This window comes from Rhinatrema bivittatum, chromosome 1 (genome assembly GCF_901001135.1).
Source record: "Rhinatrema bivittatum chromosome 1, aRhiBiv1.1, whole genome shotgun sequence".
NCBI lineage: Eukaryota > Metazoa > Chordata > Amphibia > Gymnophiona > Rhinatrematidae > Rhinatrema > Rhinatrema bivittatum.
The window spans coordinates 96,048,338-96,065,465 of record NC_042615.1 but is presented as its reverse complement, the minus strand read 5'-3'; the positions used below and the strand labels follow the sequence as shown (position 1 = coordinate 96,065,465).

General features: G+C 43.9%; 1 protein-coding gene across 8 annotated transcripts in view; it reads right to left on the bottom strand.

Moving 5' to 3' along the window:
• Window positions 1-8,384: 8,384 nt before the first annotated feature.
• Window positions 8,385-17,128, bottom strand: part of CEP44 (centrosomal protein 44) — a 223,759-nt gene continuing 215,015 nt past the window's right edge. For 5 of the 8 annotated variants that reach the window (XM_029576497.1, XM_029576747.1, XM_029576408.1 and 2 more), the window contains 2 exons: window positions 11,530-11,567; window positions 8,389-10,122 (listed from right to left, as the gene is read on the bottom strand). In XM_029576497.1, the coding sequence (XP_029432357.1) occupies window positions 10,100-10,122; window positions 11,530-11,567 (61 nt within the window). In that variant the 3' untranslated portion in view covers window positions 8,389-10,099. Of the gene's footprint in view, window positions 10,123-11,373; window positions 11,568-17,128 lie in introns of those variants that run through there. The other 3 variants (XM_029576963.1, XR_003852650.1, XM_029576840.1) reach the window with 3 other exon arrangements.

The window sequence follows — 17,128 nt, the reverse complement described above, 5'->3', positions numbered from 1 at the left end:
ATGGCTAGTCGGGTCATGGGAGTGACTTGAACCGAGGATGCCATGTGTCCTAGGAGAATGAGGAACTGGCGAGCCGTGGCAGTGTTCTGAGACTGGAGCTGGCGAGCCAGGGATATTAGGGTGTGGACCCTCTGAAGAGGAAGGTAAGCCTTTGCCTGCAAGGTGTCCAAGTCTGCTCCAATGAAGGATAAGGTTTGAGACGGGACTAAGCAAGATTTCTCGTAATTGACGAGAAACCCTAAGGAAAGGAGTGTTTGAATTGTCAATTTTAGGGAGGATTGAGCTATCTGTTGGGTGGAGGCCCTGATTAGCCAATCGTCCAGGTATGGGTAGACGTGGACACCTTCCTTCCTGAGGAATGCTGCTACCACTACGAGACATTTGGTAAAGACTCGTGGGGCAGAAGCTAGACCGAAAGGGAGGACACGGTATTGATAATGGTCGTGGCCAACTAGAAACCGCAGATATTTGCGATGGGATTGTGTGATCGCAATGTGGGTATAAGCGTCCTTGAGGTCGAGAGAGCACAGCCAATCCCCTCTTTGTAGCAGAGGGAGCAGCGCGCCTAGGGTTACCATTTTGAACTTCTCTTTTTGAAGGTATTTGTTGAGGGCTCGAAGGTCCAAAATGGGACGTAGTCCCCCCGATTTCTTTGGTATTAGGAAGTATCTGGAATAGAATCCCTTGCCTCGTTGAGAGGGAGGAACGGGTTCTATAGCATTTGATTGCAGAAGAAGAGATACTTCCTGTTGTAATTGAGCCAAATGAGTGGATAGACTCCACGCTTGAAGAGGCGGGGAGTCTGCCGGAAGAGTTATGAAGTTGAGGTGGTAACCCTGTGCGATAATTGTTAGCACCCACTGATCTGAGGTGATCTGCAACCAAGGTTGTAGAAAATGGTACAGTCGACCTCCTACAGGGATGTCCGGAAGAGGGGTTTGGCATGTGTTCCCTACAGGGGAGTCAAAGGCCAGCCGCAGGCCCAGGAGGAGGGGCTACAGTAGGCCTTTGTTTCCTAGGCTGACGCGGCTGAGGCCTAGTAGAGGATCGAGCTGGACGAGGCCTGGCCGATGGAGGGTAATAACGGCGTGGTCGAAAGAATGACTTCTTAGAGTCTTTCTTTTGCGGTTGCTTGGAGGTCAGCTCAGGTGGGACAGATGAGAGTTGTTTCAACGTCTCATGGTGGTCTTTCAACTCCGCCACAATCTGCTGAATTTGCTCTCCAAACAAATTATCGCCTAAGCAGGGTAAATCAGCAAGACGATCCTGAACCTCTGGGCGAAGGTTGGATGATTTTAACCAAGCCCAACGTCTGGCTGAGATGGCTGTGGCTGAAACTTTTGTGGAAGCATCGAATATGTCGTAGGCAGTCCTAATCTCGTGCTTCCCTGCCTCAAATCCCTTGTGAAGAAGGGCTTGAAGCTGCGGTTGGTATTGGTCTGGTAACGTGTCAGCATAGTCTTGCATCTGCTTAAGGATGGCTCTGTTGTACTGAGTCATATAAAGTTGATATGAAGCTATGCGTGAAATCAACATAGCTCCATGATAGACTTTCCGTCCAACACTATCTAGGAACTTGTTGTCCCTGGTAGGCGGGGTAGAAGAGTGTGGCTTAAGACGCTTGGCCTTCTTCTGCGCGGACTCAACCACAACAGAGCGATGATCCAGTTGAGGTTTTTGGAAACCTGGTGCTGACTGGACAAGGTAGGTGGAGTCAGCTTTTTGTTAACTGGGGACACTGATGAAGGAGATTCCCAGTTTTTCTTGAGCAGATCCAAAAACACCTGGTGTATAGGGATGGAAGCGATGATTTTTGGAGCATCCAGAAATTGAAGGAGTTCCATCATCTGGTGTCTGTCATCAGCTTCAGATTGTAGTTGAAAAGGTACAACTTCTGACATTTCTTTCACAAAATTAATGAAAGATAGATCCTCAGGAGGAGATCTTTTTCTACTCTCTGTAGGAGATGGAGGCGAAGGCAAATCCGTGTCAGAAGATGTATCATCATCATCACCCCAGGTATCGTAGGGATCAAGTGGGGTTTGTAACCCTGATGGACCTGGCTGAGGCTCTAAAGGCATCGATGGAAACCGAGGTGGAATCGGTGCCGTAGGTGGAACCAGAAATGGCATCGATGGCTTCGGTGCTGTCGATGGAATCGGTGCCTGGCGTGGAATGGATGGAACCGAAGGATATATCGGTGGAGATATACCAGAAGGCACCGATGGAACCACCCCGGAAGGGGGAATCCGGAACGTTGTTTCTCCTGCCGATGAAAATCCAGTCGGAGACGGTGGTGTTGTCGATGGCACTGGAATCACCGATGGAAGGGCCGTCATGAGCGCCTCCATGCGGCTCAGTAGCGGTGCTAGCGCTTGTATCAACGGCTCGGTGGTCGGTTCCCTCCTCGGTGGCGAAGCCGGTGCCGGTGTCGGTGCCGGAGGCGGCACTGGAACCGGTGCCGGAGACGGTGCCGATGGAGGTTGCAATTTCTTCATCGCTTTCTCGATGGCCTCCTGGACCAGCCGGTCCAGTTCTGCCCGGAGACCAGGGGTAACCATACCCGGCTCGACGGGAGAGGGAGGCTGAGGCAGGGCCGGAGGGACCACCGTAACTGGTGGGATCACGGCCCCCGCACCCCGGGAGGGTGAGGGTTTCCTCGATGCCTGCGAACGAGACGTGGAGGGTGTCCGGTCTGTTCGCGGCTTCTTTGTCGGTGGCTCGGCTTGAGCAGAGGTCGATGGCTGTGGATCCTCGACAGGCCGAGATTTGTGCCGTCGATAGCGGTGCTTTTCCTTCCGATCCCCTCGCCCATCCGGGGAAGGGACGGGAGTCGACGGCCGAGAAGCGATCGATGGCGGACGGTCACCGGAGGGTTGACGATGATGGTACAACTTCGACGGTGCCGGTTCCGATGACGTCGATGCTATCGATGGCGTTGGGGTGGGTGCATGAAAGAGGAGCCCCATCTTCTCCATCCTGGCTTTGCGACCCTTGGGTGTCATTAAGGCACATTTGGTGCAAGTCAGGACATCATGCTCACTACCCAAACACATCACACAAACCCTGTGGGGGTCTGTGATGGACATAGTCCGGGTACAATCCGGACAGCGGCGGAACCCCGTTGCCATGGCCTGAAGCCAAAATTTAGGCTGGGGATCGGTAAGTGCCAACAGGCCTCAAGGGCCAAATTCGACGGTAGTCGATGGAAAAAGGCAAAAAACTTACCGGGTTCCTTAAGATGACTAAAAATTTGTCGAAGGGAGACCCCTGAGGGGCAAATTTTCTTAGGAAATTAATTTCCAAATTCCTGTCAGGAACGTGGTTAGAGAGCTCCTTTCACCGCGTGGCAACTGCTGCGCGGAAAAAAGAAGACTGAAGGGAGACCCCTGCTGGCTGCAGGGTCAGTGCCTTGCTGGGCATGCCCAGTAGGGGCCAGTCAAAGTTCTGTTTAAACTTTGACAGAAGTTTTCCGTCGTGGGCTCCATCCTCGATGTCACCCATTTGTGAGGACAACCATCCTGCTTGTCCTGTGAGAAAGCCTTTGATATGGTCCTGCATAGAAGACTCATGAACAAAATGAGAAGCTAGGGAGTGAGCGCCAAGGTGGTGGTGTGGTAGTGGTGGTGGTGTGGTTGACGGATAGAAGACAGCGGGTGATGGTAAATGGAACCTACTCTGAAGAGAGAATGGTGTTAAGTGGAGTGCCGCAGGGATTGGTGTTGGGACTGGTTCTGTTCAATGTCTTTGTGAGTGACATTGCAGAAGGGATAGAAATTAAAGTTTGTCTATTTCTGGATGATACTAAGATCTGCAACAGAGTGGACATGCCGGAAGGAGAGAATGAGACGTGATTTAAGGAAGCTTGAAGAGTGGTCAAAGATATGTCAACTGGCATTTAAGAATATAAGAACATAAGAAATGTCAAACTGGGTCAGACCAAGGGTCCATCAAGCCCAGTATCCTGTTTCCAACAGTGGTCAATCCAAGTCACATGTACATAGCAAATACCCAAACATTAGATAGATCACAAGCTACTATTGCTTATTAATTAATTATTTAATGCCAAAAAGTGTAGAGTCATGCATCTGGGATGCGATAATCTGAAAGAACTGTATGCGATGGGGGGTGAAGCGCTGCTGTGCACAGAACAGGAGATAGACCTTGGGGTGATAGTGTGTAGCAATCTCAAGATGGCGAAGCAATGTGACAAGACAATAGCTAAAGCTAGAAGAATGCTGGGCTGCATAGAGAAAGGACTATCTAGTTAGAAAAAGGACGTGATAAATCCTGGAGAAGAAGAGGAGCAGAGGAAATATGATACAGACCTTCAGATACTTGAAAGGTTTTAATGATGCACAACCAATAAACTTTTTCCACTGGAAAGAAACCTATAGAACTAGGGTTCACAAAATGAAACTCCAGAGAGGACAACTCAGATCTAATATCAGGAAATATTTCTTCACGGAGAGGGTGGTGGATGCCTGGAATGCCCTTCTGGAGGAGATGGTGAAGACAAAACAGTGAAAGATTCAAAAGTGCTGTTGCACTTGGAGGTGGACCCTTGTTCTGGACCAGTGTAGGGCAGCTCCCTGGTCGGACCAAGGAAGCACCTGCCACCAGGTGGCAGAGCACAGGAGGAGACAGGCTAGCTGGAGCTTCACCACTGGAAGCCTACGGTCCCCCTGGGTGGAGCCCTTGGGGAACCGGGCCGCTTGGACTTAGGTGGGCCTCACAGAGTCTCCCAGATAGGAAGTAGAGAGGTGTGTCCACCACTATCAAGGGTGCGGGTCGATGTCTTGACTAGAGGCCTGAGGGATCAAGGAAGGCCAGTACAGTGTCTGCGATGACAAGGCTAGGAGCAGGGCCAGAATCAAGGAGGCGTGGTCAACAATAACAGAGGTCAAGTTCCAAGGATCAGTCCGTGAGTAGTCAGGCAAAGCAGAGGTCAAGTTCCAAGGATCAGTCCGAGAGTAGTCAGCCAAAGCAGGGGTCAGGTTCCAGAGGTCAGACGTGGTCAAGGAGGCAGGCAAAGGTCAGAATCCTTGCAGCAATCAATGTGGTTAAGGAGACAGGCAGAGGTCAGTACCAGAGAGTCAGTCCAAGAGGTACTACCTGGGTGAACGCAGGAACAGACAGACACTGGAACAGGAAGATGCTGGAACAGGACTGGAACAGGCGATGAGACACGGATGCAAACTAGTACACATATGGTGTCGACCCAATTGCCAAGGCAAGGAAGTGCAGGCAGGCACTTCCTTTTGTAATACATTCAATAAGGGAGCGCCGCGGAGCTTGGACCCGCCCCTGGCCATATAAGGGATCGGGTGGTCTCTGCATGCACGTGCCTAGGGGCAGGACCGACACTACGGAGGACGCCAAGTCCCGCCTTGAGGCCTGGTGCGCTGAGGAAGGCCAGGCGACCTCTGCCGCAGGACGCAGAGGCCTGGAGGAGCTTGCAGCTGCTGCCGGAGAGGCCGACCCGGGACCTGCATTGGAGTTGGAGAGGTGAGCAGGTCTGTGCGTGGGCAGAGCACAGACGGGGTGCTCAACAAGTGCATGGGATAAATACTGTGGATCCTTAAAGGCAAGCGGGAGGGGAATGTAGTAAGAGGCATTGAGGTAAATTGCTGGTGTAGTGGATACTGCCCTTAAATAAGCCTTCATACTGTTGATGCAACTCCATCACTGCTCGCTACTTCAATGGCAGGGGGAAAAGAGGAATTGGATTCAGACCGCAACCAACAAGGACATTGAACTGTACAGTCTGGGGAAACAAATAAGCATGGAGGTAACTTGCTTGAAGCGGCAGTTACTACCCTTAACCAGAAAGCCTGATACTACATTTCTGATGCAACTCCAATATTGCTCTCTGCTTCAAACAGCAGGGGGTGAAAGGAAATGGGACTGAAAACAGAAATCAACAAGAGTCCTGACCTCGGCGGTCTGAGTAACTGATAAGTAAGGGAAACTGATAACTATGGGAGCTTGCTGGGCAGACTGGATGGGCCTCTAAGTCCTTTTCAGCCGTCATTTATTTATTTATTTATTTATTTAAAGGCTTTTATATACCGGAGTTCATGCACTAGTGCATACCACTTCGGTTTACCCAGAACAAGGAACAGAAAATTACATCAAACAGATTGAACAATTAAACAAATATATCTTTTCCCCCTGCCATTGAAGTAGCGAGCAGTGATGGAGTTGCATCAACAGTATGAAGGCTTATTTAAGGGCAGTATCCACTACACCAGCAATTTACCTCATTTCACTATATATTATTGTTGAACTGTTGACCTGTTCTATGTTTATTGCTCAATGTTCTATGTTCGATGTAACGCCATAGCCGCGACAGTTATGTTCAATTGTAAACCGATATGATTTGATATCTTTGTTCAAGAATGTCGGTATAGAAAAATTCGAAATAAATAAATAAATATATAATTACATCCAACGATTGGGTATAAATAACATGGCTAACTTAGTAGGAACTTAGAGTTTGAGGTAAAGGAGAGAAATAGTACCAAGTGGTAACAGAACAATGTTAATAGCTAAATAATAAATATAAATAGTAAATACAAATTCTTATAATAAATACAGGTGCTTACAGATTACAGTCTTCATGAAAAGTTTACGTCTACAGAATAGGGTTAAGTAAATAAGAACTGGCGGTTATTTCTATAGGAGTGAAGACTTCAAAAACTGAGGTTACATCTGGATTAAGAGGTATTGGTGTAGCATGCTCAAATATTTAATGATTTGGAATGTCTATGTTCCTATGTTTTATAAGATACGCACGTATGTTATAAAACATTTTATAAGATACGCACGTAGCCGCGCGTATCTTATAAAATCCAGGGTCGGCGCGCGCAAGGGGGTGCACATTTGTGCAACCTGCGCGCGCCGAGCCCAGCGCGGCCTGCCTGTTCCCTCCGAGGCCGCTCCGATTTCAGAGCAGCCTCGGAGGGAACTTTTCTTCGCCCCCCTTCCCCTACCTAACCCACCCCCCCGGCCCTATCTAAACCCTCCCCTTAACTTTGCGCGCGTTGCCGGCAGCCCCGCTCCATCCTCCGGTCCCGGGGGCGTGGTCCGGAGGCCTTGACCACACCCCCGGGCCCGCCCCCGAAACGCTGCGTCATTTCGGGAACGCCCCCAGACACGCCCCCTCCCTCCCCGTTTCGAAAGCCCCGGGACTTACGCGCGCCGGCAGCCTATGCAAAATAGGCGCGCAGGGGTTTTAAAATCCGCCTTTATGTGAATAGGCACTTCCATGGATAACATAAAAGAAATGAAGCTCCAAAAGCCCTGGTCTCTTGGCGCATTGCCCAGAAACCGTTTCTTCTCTCTTGAGAAAGAAACCAACAAGGTGGCTTGGTTGAATTTTTCAGAAACAGTTCTTTCCAACACACCAAGTTGCTTAGATTCATCAACAGAAACCAAGACACCATAATTCCCAGGCTGCATAGATCTCTTCTTTCATGCCATATAATATGCCTTCTTTAAAGGAGGGACTACATTTTGAGCAGGTGAAATATGGTGTCAGCATAATCTTCCTGTTGACTTTTGACTCCCTTCTCCTTCATATGCCAAATAGTGATAAAACTCCATATTTAAGTAATATGAAAAAGTTTATGAAAACTTTAATACTTAGCAGTTGCTAAGAAAAATAATTTCTATAGGCTTTTTATTATGATTTTTCATGATTTAATAAAATTGTACTTACCAAATACTTGTGTTCTGATCTTACTTGGTCTGAACTTTCTTCTGTTTCTCAGACTTTTTTCTTTCCCACCTCATCTCATTTCTCTTCCTATCTTTGTGCTTTCACTTTATTAATCTACTCCCTCCTTGCCACTGTTTTCTCCTCTGCCCTTTTCTTTTCCATGCCTGCTATCCTTTGAACTCACCAGCCCTCTCTCTAATATATCACCCTCTTTAGAATTCTTCTTCATTTCCCAACAGTTCTCTTCCTGACCTCCTCCATAGAATCTTGTTGGATCCTTCCTTCTGCTTTTCTCTACTTTATTCAATCCTTTTTTTTGTTTTCATCTCCTGGCCACCTGATAAGCCCCCATTTGCACCCTTAGCTATGATATTCAATGCTGTTGTACTAATCTTTCTGCCTTCCTGTTGTCTTCATCTTCATCCTCTTCCTTTTTACCATTTAGTTATTGCCTTGTTCACTGTAAAGCTGAGCAAAGTTATTTTGCCTCAGTCTTTATACAGGATCAGTTTCAATTTCCACTCTGAGTCAAGAGCTCACAGAAGCCAGGAGCAGATTGTGCCCCACTCCGTACATCTACAAGATATGATTATTCTGGCTACTTGAATTATATATCACAGAACTGTCAACAAAGAACCATATATAGTGACATATATTTTTAATCTTTATTACATTAGAAAAATTACAACAGTATTTAAATATTTAACATATTACCCACAAAAATATGCATCTAAAAATTCTCACTCCATTCATACATCCCCTCACATACTTCAAACCTTTCTTCATAAAACTGTCTCAATCTTCTCAGATTGTCATACACATATACCAAAACTTCTTTACAGTACATTATAGATTTTTAGATACAAACTATTGAATCAGCAGAGAAAATCCAATTTTCATAAATTGTCATTCGTTTGAAAAACGACAAATTCTTTGACTCTTCTTTTATTATCTCCTATTGAATAAGCAGAGAAAATCCAATTTTCATAAATTGTCATTCGTTTGAAAAACAACAAATTCTTTGACTCTTCTTTTATTATCTCCTATTGAATAAGCAGAGAAAATCCAATTTTCATAAATTGTCATTCGTTTGAAAAACAACAAATTCTTTGACTCTTCTTTTATTATCTCAACATGTTTCGCCTTCCCACAGGCTTCCTCAGGAGATATTTAGACGAATCTCCTACTGCTCATGTATTCGTATTCATCACATATTTCCGCATGGATTTCATCTGTACGTCCTCAAAAAGATTTCTCTTAGACGTACATGTAAATGTACCATTCTGCTTTCGCTGCTCCGCGTCTTTTCAACAAGCATTCACCAAAACGCTTGAAATTAAACACTTCTTCCACCCTTCCTTTATGAGTTACCGTATCTTATAGTTCTTAACACACCACCACCTTCATAACGTTCAGACGCCGACATCGATGTCGACATATTGTCTAAATATCTCCTGAGGAAGCCTGTGGGAAGGCGAAACATGTGATTTGCAATAAACATATTGTCTGGAACAATGGTGTGTCATTTGTAATCCACACAAATTTGCTAACTTTTTAGGGAGTCAAATACTTTTGCAAGCCACTTTATATATTTATTTATTTTGTGCACAAAGAATAACCAAATAGGTACTTGGAAAACAAACATTTAGCATATTGAAAAAAATCCCTATTTTAGTTGATGAATTAAATTTCAGAGTTATTCTACTATAACAAGAAATATGTACTGAAAAATAGTTTTCTTCAAAGTAAAAAAAAAAAAATCAACACTTCTCAGATGAGCACAAGATGGTGCTATAACTTCACATATGTGGAAATGCTTTATAATACTATATAATTCTTTAGTTCTTGAGATCTCATTCAAGCTTTTTATTCCTTAGAAGAAAGTTTTTATAAAACTTATTAAAAAAAATTGTTGACCAGGAAAGCTAGATTAAATATACACTATTTTCTGCTGGAGGTCTGGAGGCTTAAGAAGGTAAATGGAGCAATGTGCAAATAGCACATATAGTTGCAATGTACACAGGTACTTTTTCTGAATATATTTTTATAATTATTTAGCATAAAATATTTGTATTACAAGCACCCAAATATTATGCACCTCTCTGTGCGGTTAGCCAAGGGGAGGAAGTAAAATCGTGAATCTCATGTACATGTGATGTTTTACTCCTCAACCTAAACATCCTTTGTGAATGCCACACATACTTTAAGCACGATAAGAGTAGGGTAATTTTCAGAAAGAGCAATTCACCAGGTCTTCAAAGTGAGTCGTCCAAATTCACAGAACCGGTAGCAGAGTAGATTCAAACTCCTGTTATAGGACTTTTAAATCACGGTCCTGTTCTCTAAGCATTAGATCCGCTCCTTCTCAAAGAAACTCTAGATAAACAAGGAAGGACTCCCTAGAAAAGGAAATTATACTTTTAAAGTAAGCAACAATTACCATCTCAGTATTCAATGAGAATTAACTTGAATTTTACGTTAAGGAGAACCCAAGTGTTCAGCAATTCAAAACAACCTTTCTAGGAGCCTTTATTGCACAAAACCCAATTATTATAGAATTTATTAAAGTTTTATAAAAAATTATCTAACATATCATGTTTTAGTCTTTAGTAGAATATTCTGAAAGAAAATCAATCTGTTCTGGTAAATGTATGACTACTTCCCTTTCAAAATTATTAATTAGTGTTTTGTGAATAAAACAAATACTAATAAAAATCAGCTGCGATACCCAATTAAAATGGCACAGTGCAATTTAAGTAATTTAAAAACATAATGAAATAACCCACCACCTAAGTACAGAGAAGGGCGATCAAAATGATAAGGGGAATGGAACAGCTCCTCTATGAGGAAAGACTAAAGAGTTAGGCCTTTTCAGCTTGGAGAAGAGACGGCTGAGGGGGGATATGATAGAGGTGTTTAAAATCATGAGAGGTCTAGAACAGGTAGGTTTGAATTGGTTATTTACTCTTTCAGATAATAGAAAGACTAGGGGGCACTCCATGAAGTTAGCATGTGGCACATTTAAAACTAATCGGAGAAAGTTCTTTTTCAGTCAGCGCACAATTAAACTCTGGAATTTGTTGCCAGAGGATGTGGTTAGTGCAGTTAGTGTAGCTGTGTTTAAAAAAGGATTGGATAAGTTCTTGGAGGGGCAGTCCATTACCTGCTATTAATTAAGTTGACTTAGAAAATAGCCACTGCTATTACTAGCATCAGTAACATGGAATAGACTTAGTTTTTGGGTACTTGCCAGGTTCTTATGGCCTGGATTGGGCACTGTTGGAAACAGGATGCTGGGTTTGATGGACCCTTGGTCTGACATAGAATTATTTTTTCATATGGTCTATACAACTAAATCGATTCATTGTACTTGCAAAATTTGCTACTTAAATATACAGACAGACACATGCATAGTCCATTCCCAAAATGGACTATGCATGTGTCCCATCATACATTCTTACATTTCTTTATAATTTAAGGGTGAGCACAATATACAAATTTTGATTGGAGTATATACAACATATTACACATAATACTTAAACTGCCATCAAATCTCAACATTATAAGGCACCAATGTTATTTTCTTGATGGAACAGTATTTAGTCAAAATTATCACTTTAAAATACAAAGTAAAATAATAAAATCATAACTCACAAGTCTTAAAAGTGCATTTATTGTGATAAAACAAAACAGACAAAACATAATGCAGTTCTGATCACTAATGTTGCCAATATTGTACATACATTTGTAGACAGTGTAGAAAAAGCTATAAGATTATTAGAAATTGCAAAACATTTAAGACGTACTGCTTGCATATTTCAACAAATCTGAAGTTTCTTCAATCCTAAGGGCATATTTGAAAACAGAAAAAAAAAGAAAAGAAAAAAAAAAGAAATTGATTATAATATTATAGGTAACCTAAAGTATATTCATTGATGTGATTTTATTTATTATGCTGGAACATTTGGAATTTTAATTTTAATAAGCATTATCATACAAAGAAGTCAAGCAAAAAGAGAAATATTCAAACATCAAAAATAAAGTATAGTACTGTAGGACAGAGGTCACTAGCATAGTTTATATTCTTGGCTATAAGTACCAAGTATGTAAACAATCATATAATTAGCTGAAAAAAATGGGATTAGAATTGATATAAAAATTTTAGTAACTATGAATGCTTAATTAAATTTCATAATCATGCATGCTGCTGCTAGCATTCAGTGACTACTCAGTTTTAGTAAATTCTCTCTCTAGATTACAAGAGCATGAATATAGCATAAAGGATAAATATAGAATGAGGGATAAAGTCTAATTTTACTATTAAAAAAAATGTCCTGGGAATTTGGTTAACTAGAAGAAAAACTTCAAATTTCATTTAGGGATGACATGAAAATTTTTCACTATTTGTTCAAAACATATGGGTTTCAAATTCTTGCTATAGACTATTTTCTCTTGAAGACTAAGAACTGTATAAGGTTTAGGAAATTCTCAGATCAGAGCATCCCTATTTCAAACTGCTAGCGACATATCACTCATGAATGTCACCAGCAGTCTAGCTCTAAAAATGACTTTAAAAAAACCCCAAACAAACATAAAAAAAGGAAAATCATTTTTTATCTTAAATACATTTATCACAAATTTATGATAATCAAAGCAAAACTCCTTCCTCCAGTAAATGCTAATTTGATGCCCTAAGTTGTGAAATAGGCAAATAGATGATAGAAGGCAATAAAGAAACTGCACAACACACAAGTGCCTAAGAAGTGAGAAACTTTGGTGATATGTAATGTTCTGATCTAACCTCCTATGTTTGAATAAATATCTAAATTTTTCTTAATTTACATCTAAAGGCTGAGAAGCATACAGTGATTAGGGATATGCAATCGTTTTTTGACGATTAGGAAATTCGTACGATATTTCCTAAATCGTCATGGATCAGGAAACCGATAAAACTATTGTACTTTCCCTGAATTTTCGTAAAAAATTGTTTTTTTTGCTTAGTGCGCGCTAACTCCAGTTAGCGCGCACTAACAAAAAACCGTTAGTTTTTGTTACTTTTTGTTAGTGCCGAAAAACGATTTTTCACGAAAAAAATTTTTTCGATCCGTGGGAATACGAGATTTTCTTGCGGCCACACGAACCTGAAAGCGGAAATGATCGGGCACCCGATGCACATCTGTAACAGTGATTATCACCAAAAGGTGTGCCACAAAAATGATTTTTTAAAAATCTATTGTGCACAATTTGATCACTCTTTCTGGAACGAGTCCCATCCTTGTGCTCTTTTATGATCATCTCCTATAGCATACTCATTTAAGTTAAAGGGCTGTGCAGAAATATATGAGCAGTTGGTATGAGTACAAAACACACCAAGTGTTCATATATTTCCACTGCTGAAGCAATAGTGCTGCTAAACAAGAATTCCACTGTGCACAATTTCAGGTAAAGCTCTTGAAGACCCCCTGATTACTAATCATAACTGCTTCTCTCTAAGGAAGGGAAAGCAGAGTTGTTTACTTGTAACAGGTGTTCTCCGAGAACAACAAAATATTAGTCCTTACACATGGGTGACATCGGATGGAGCCCAGCACGGAAAACATGTCGAAGTTTCTAGAACTTTGACGGAACTTCATTGAGCATGCTCAGCAAGCATTACACCAAGTATCCACACGGGGTCCCATTCAGTCTTATAATATATAATTCAAGGATAAAAATAAAAAAGTAGAAACCCATGTAGTGGAAACCAAACTCCGTGGGGTGGCGGGTGAGTTTTCTGAGGACTAACATTCTGCTGTCCTCGGAGAAAACCTGTTATAGTTAAGCAACTCTGCTTTCTACGAGGACAAACAGGATGGTAGCCCTCACACGTGGGTGAATCCCTAACTGCAGGCTGCCTCCCAATGAAAAAGGGGACCAAAAACACCCAAACTAGGTTCCAGCTGGTAACAAGAGGAGGGGGGGGGGGGGGGCAGCCTGAATATAAACAGGCTCTGGGCAGGTACAGAGTTGGGTTCTATGCTTCAAACAAGTTCCAAAGGAAAGATTGGCCATCCCTATCCAAACAATGTGATGAAAATGTATGGAGAGAACTCCACGTCGCAGCTCAGGAGATCTCCTCCAGGGGAACTGCTTGCAAGTGGACCACCGACGCTTCCATGGCTCGAACAGAGTGAGCCTTGACATAGTGCCCAAGATTTAGTATCGCCTGGGTATATTAGAAGGAAATGCAGTCTGCCAGCCAAATGGAAAGCATCTGCTTACCAATGGTGATGCCCAACTTGTTCCTATTGAAAGAAACAAAACTTGGGTGGACTGTCTATGGCTTCTGTCCACTCCAGATAGAAGGCTAAGGTTCTTTTGCAGTCCAAACTGTGCAGGGCTTGTTCACTGTGGTGCGAATGGGACCTGGGAACGAATGTTGGCAGGACGATGAACTGGTTAAGATGGAAGTCCATCACCACCTTAGGCAAGAACATAGGGTGTGTGTATGTAAGACCATCCTGTCATGGAAAAACATAGTGTAAGGTGGGTAAGTCACTAAGGCCTGGAGCATGCTGACCTTGTCTGCTGAAGTGATCACCACCAAAAATATAGCCTTTCAGGTCAGGTACTTCAGGTCACAGGAGTGGAGTGGCTCAAAGGAAGCTTTCATTAGCTCGCTAACACCACATTAAGGTCCCAAGACACAGCAGGCCTTAGGGGAGGTTTCAACTTAAGCAGGACCCTCATGAAAACAATAGGCTGTACAGAGCTGGGTGTACCATCCACACCATGGTGGTATGCGTCAATTGCACTCAGATGAACTAATATGGAGTCTGTTTTTAAGCCAGCTTCTAATAGCTGTACAAAATAGTCAAGCAGTTTTTGTGTGGAGCAGGAGAAAGGATCTAGTGCCTTCTGCTCACACCACATGGAAAATCTCCTCTACTTCAGTGGAAGGCTTTTTTGAACTGACCAGGACCCAAGACACATCTTCTGAGAGATTGAGTGGCTGTAATATTACCCTCTTAACAACCAGGCTGTGAGCAACAGAACCTGGAGGCTGGGATGTCACAACCTGTCTCAATCATGTATGATGAGATATGGGGAAGTCCCAGTCTGATCGGTTTCTGGATGGCCAGCTCCCGCAGAGTTGAAACCAGATCTGTTTCAACCAATAAGGGGCTGTGAGGAACGTAGTCCCTTTGTCCTCGCGAAGCATGAAGAGAGTTTTTGCTATCAGTAGAGGTGGAGGATATATGTCCTGTACAGGGAGCAGAACTGCGGAACCTTCCTGTTCAAAGGTGCTGCAAAGAGATCCACATCCGGGTTTCCCCAGAGGTGGAGATCAGTTTTGCAGCACCTTGGTAGAGATCATTTGTGAGGTCTGAAGGCACGACTCAGTCTGTCTGCTATCACATTCTCTGTTCTGGCCAGGTACGTAGTCCTGAGCACCATCCTGTGGGTCAAGGCCCATGACCGCATTTGAACCACTTCCTTGGACAGCAGGTCCTTCCTGCTTGTTGACATACTGTATTACCACTTGGTTGTCAGTACGGATCAGGACAACTTTATTGGACAACAGATCTCTGAAAGCCCATAGAGCGTACCTGATTGCCCAGAGCTCCTGTAAATTAATTTGATAGAAATGTTACTGGGCGAACCAGAGACCATGTTTGCTGAGCCCATCCACATGAGATTCCCAACCCAGGATGGACACATCCATGGTTAGGACAATTTGGGTAGAAGGACTTTGAAAGGAAAGGAGATTCCCTGTTCCAGATTTGAAATTACTTGACAGCAGGACAAAAGTGTCCTGGAGAGGTGAAGTATACACGGATGTGATCCTGGAGGTTCTGTGTGGCCTGGCACCACTGTGATTCTCAAGGTCTAATGGGCATTTTGCATGCATAAAAGTGCCAAGGGAGTGACATGAACTGTCACGGCCATATGGCCCAACATCCTCAACTTGTGTTAAACTGACACATGCTGGCACTGTTGAATCTCTGCTGCGATGGTCATCAGGTTGTAAAGGCAGGAAGGCCTTGGCCTGAGGAGTATCTAGTCCAATTGAGGGGACGGGCTGAGATGGGACTTGGGGCAGTTGATGATGAACTCTAGTGTTTCTAATACCAGGATGGTCAAGCGCATGGACCTGTTACCCCCTGCCTGAAAGGTTCTGTTAAACAGCCAATTATCCACAGATGGGAAAACGTGAATTCCCAGTCTGTGAAGATGCGCCACCACCATGGCCAGGCATTTCGTAAAGACATGTGGGGCTGATGTGAGCCCAAATGGTACCAAGAGATACTGGAAGTGCTGTTTTCCCATCATGAATTGCAGTTACTTCCAGTGAGTTGGGAAGATCTCGATGTGACTGTACATGTCCTTCAGATTGAGGGAGCCTAGCCAGTCCCCTTTTTGCAAAAAGGAGATCAAGGTGTCCAGGGAAACCATCTTGAACTTTTCTTTTTTGATGAATTTGTTCAAGGCTCTTAGGTCTAGGATGGGACAGAGTCCTCCTGTTTTCTTTGGTACCAGGAAATACTAGGAGTAAAATCCCAGCCCTATTTGCCATAGTAGAACAGGTTCAACCACTCTGGCAATTAAGAGGGAGGAGAGCTCAGTTAGTAGTACCTCGTGATGTGCTATCTGGCCTCAAATCGGGCAATTTGGCAGGGCATCCAATAGGTTCAATCCCTTGGCATATAATGAACCGAAACAACTGGTCCAAGGTTACACTGGGCCATTGATTCGTGAGGAACCGCAGCCGTCCCCAAAACTGGCTACTCCATAGCCCCAGGTACAGGCGACTGGGCTATGCTCCCTACAATCCAGTCAAAACTCCGTCCCTGGAACTGACAGACGCCAGCTGGGGCTTCAGGCTTCTTTACTGCCTGGGACAGCTGCGAGAGTTCTAGTGCTGACGAAGGGTGAGAGGGCGGAGGATAGTACCTCATCGGGTGGAAGGACTTCCTCGGCCCTGATCTAACAGACTTCTTAGATGAAGAGGATGGGTCCTGAGTGCTGGCGGAGAGTTGCTAAAAGGTTGCATGATGGTCCCAGATACGAGTCACAGCATCCTTAACCTTGTCTCTGAAGAGATTCTCTCCAGTGCATGGCACATCAGCGAGTCACTCCTTCACCTCTGGTCTGAGATCTGAGGCCAGCAGCCATACAACTCTGCAGGTGCTGATGCCCGCTGCAAAGACCTTCGATGCCATTTCTAAAACATCGTAGATCAAGCGGAAATAGTGTTTTCTGTTCTCCAGGAGTGTGTCTTGCTGCTGCTGAGGCAGTTGCTCAGCAACATCCATCACCTACTTCCAGATGTCCTGTGTATATTGGATCATATAGATCTTGTAGGCAGCTTTGTTGTCAATAAGCATAGCCCCGTGGAACACCTTCTTCCCAAGAGCATCCATC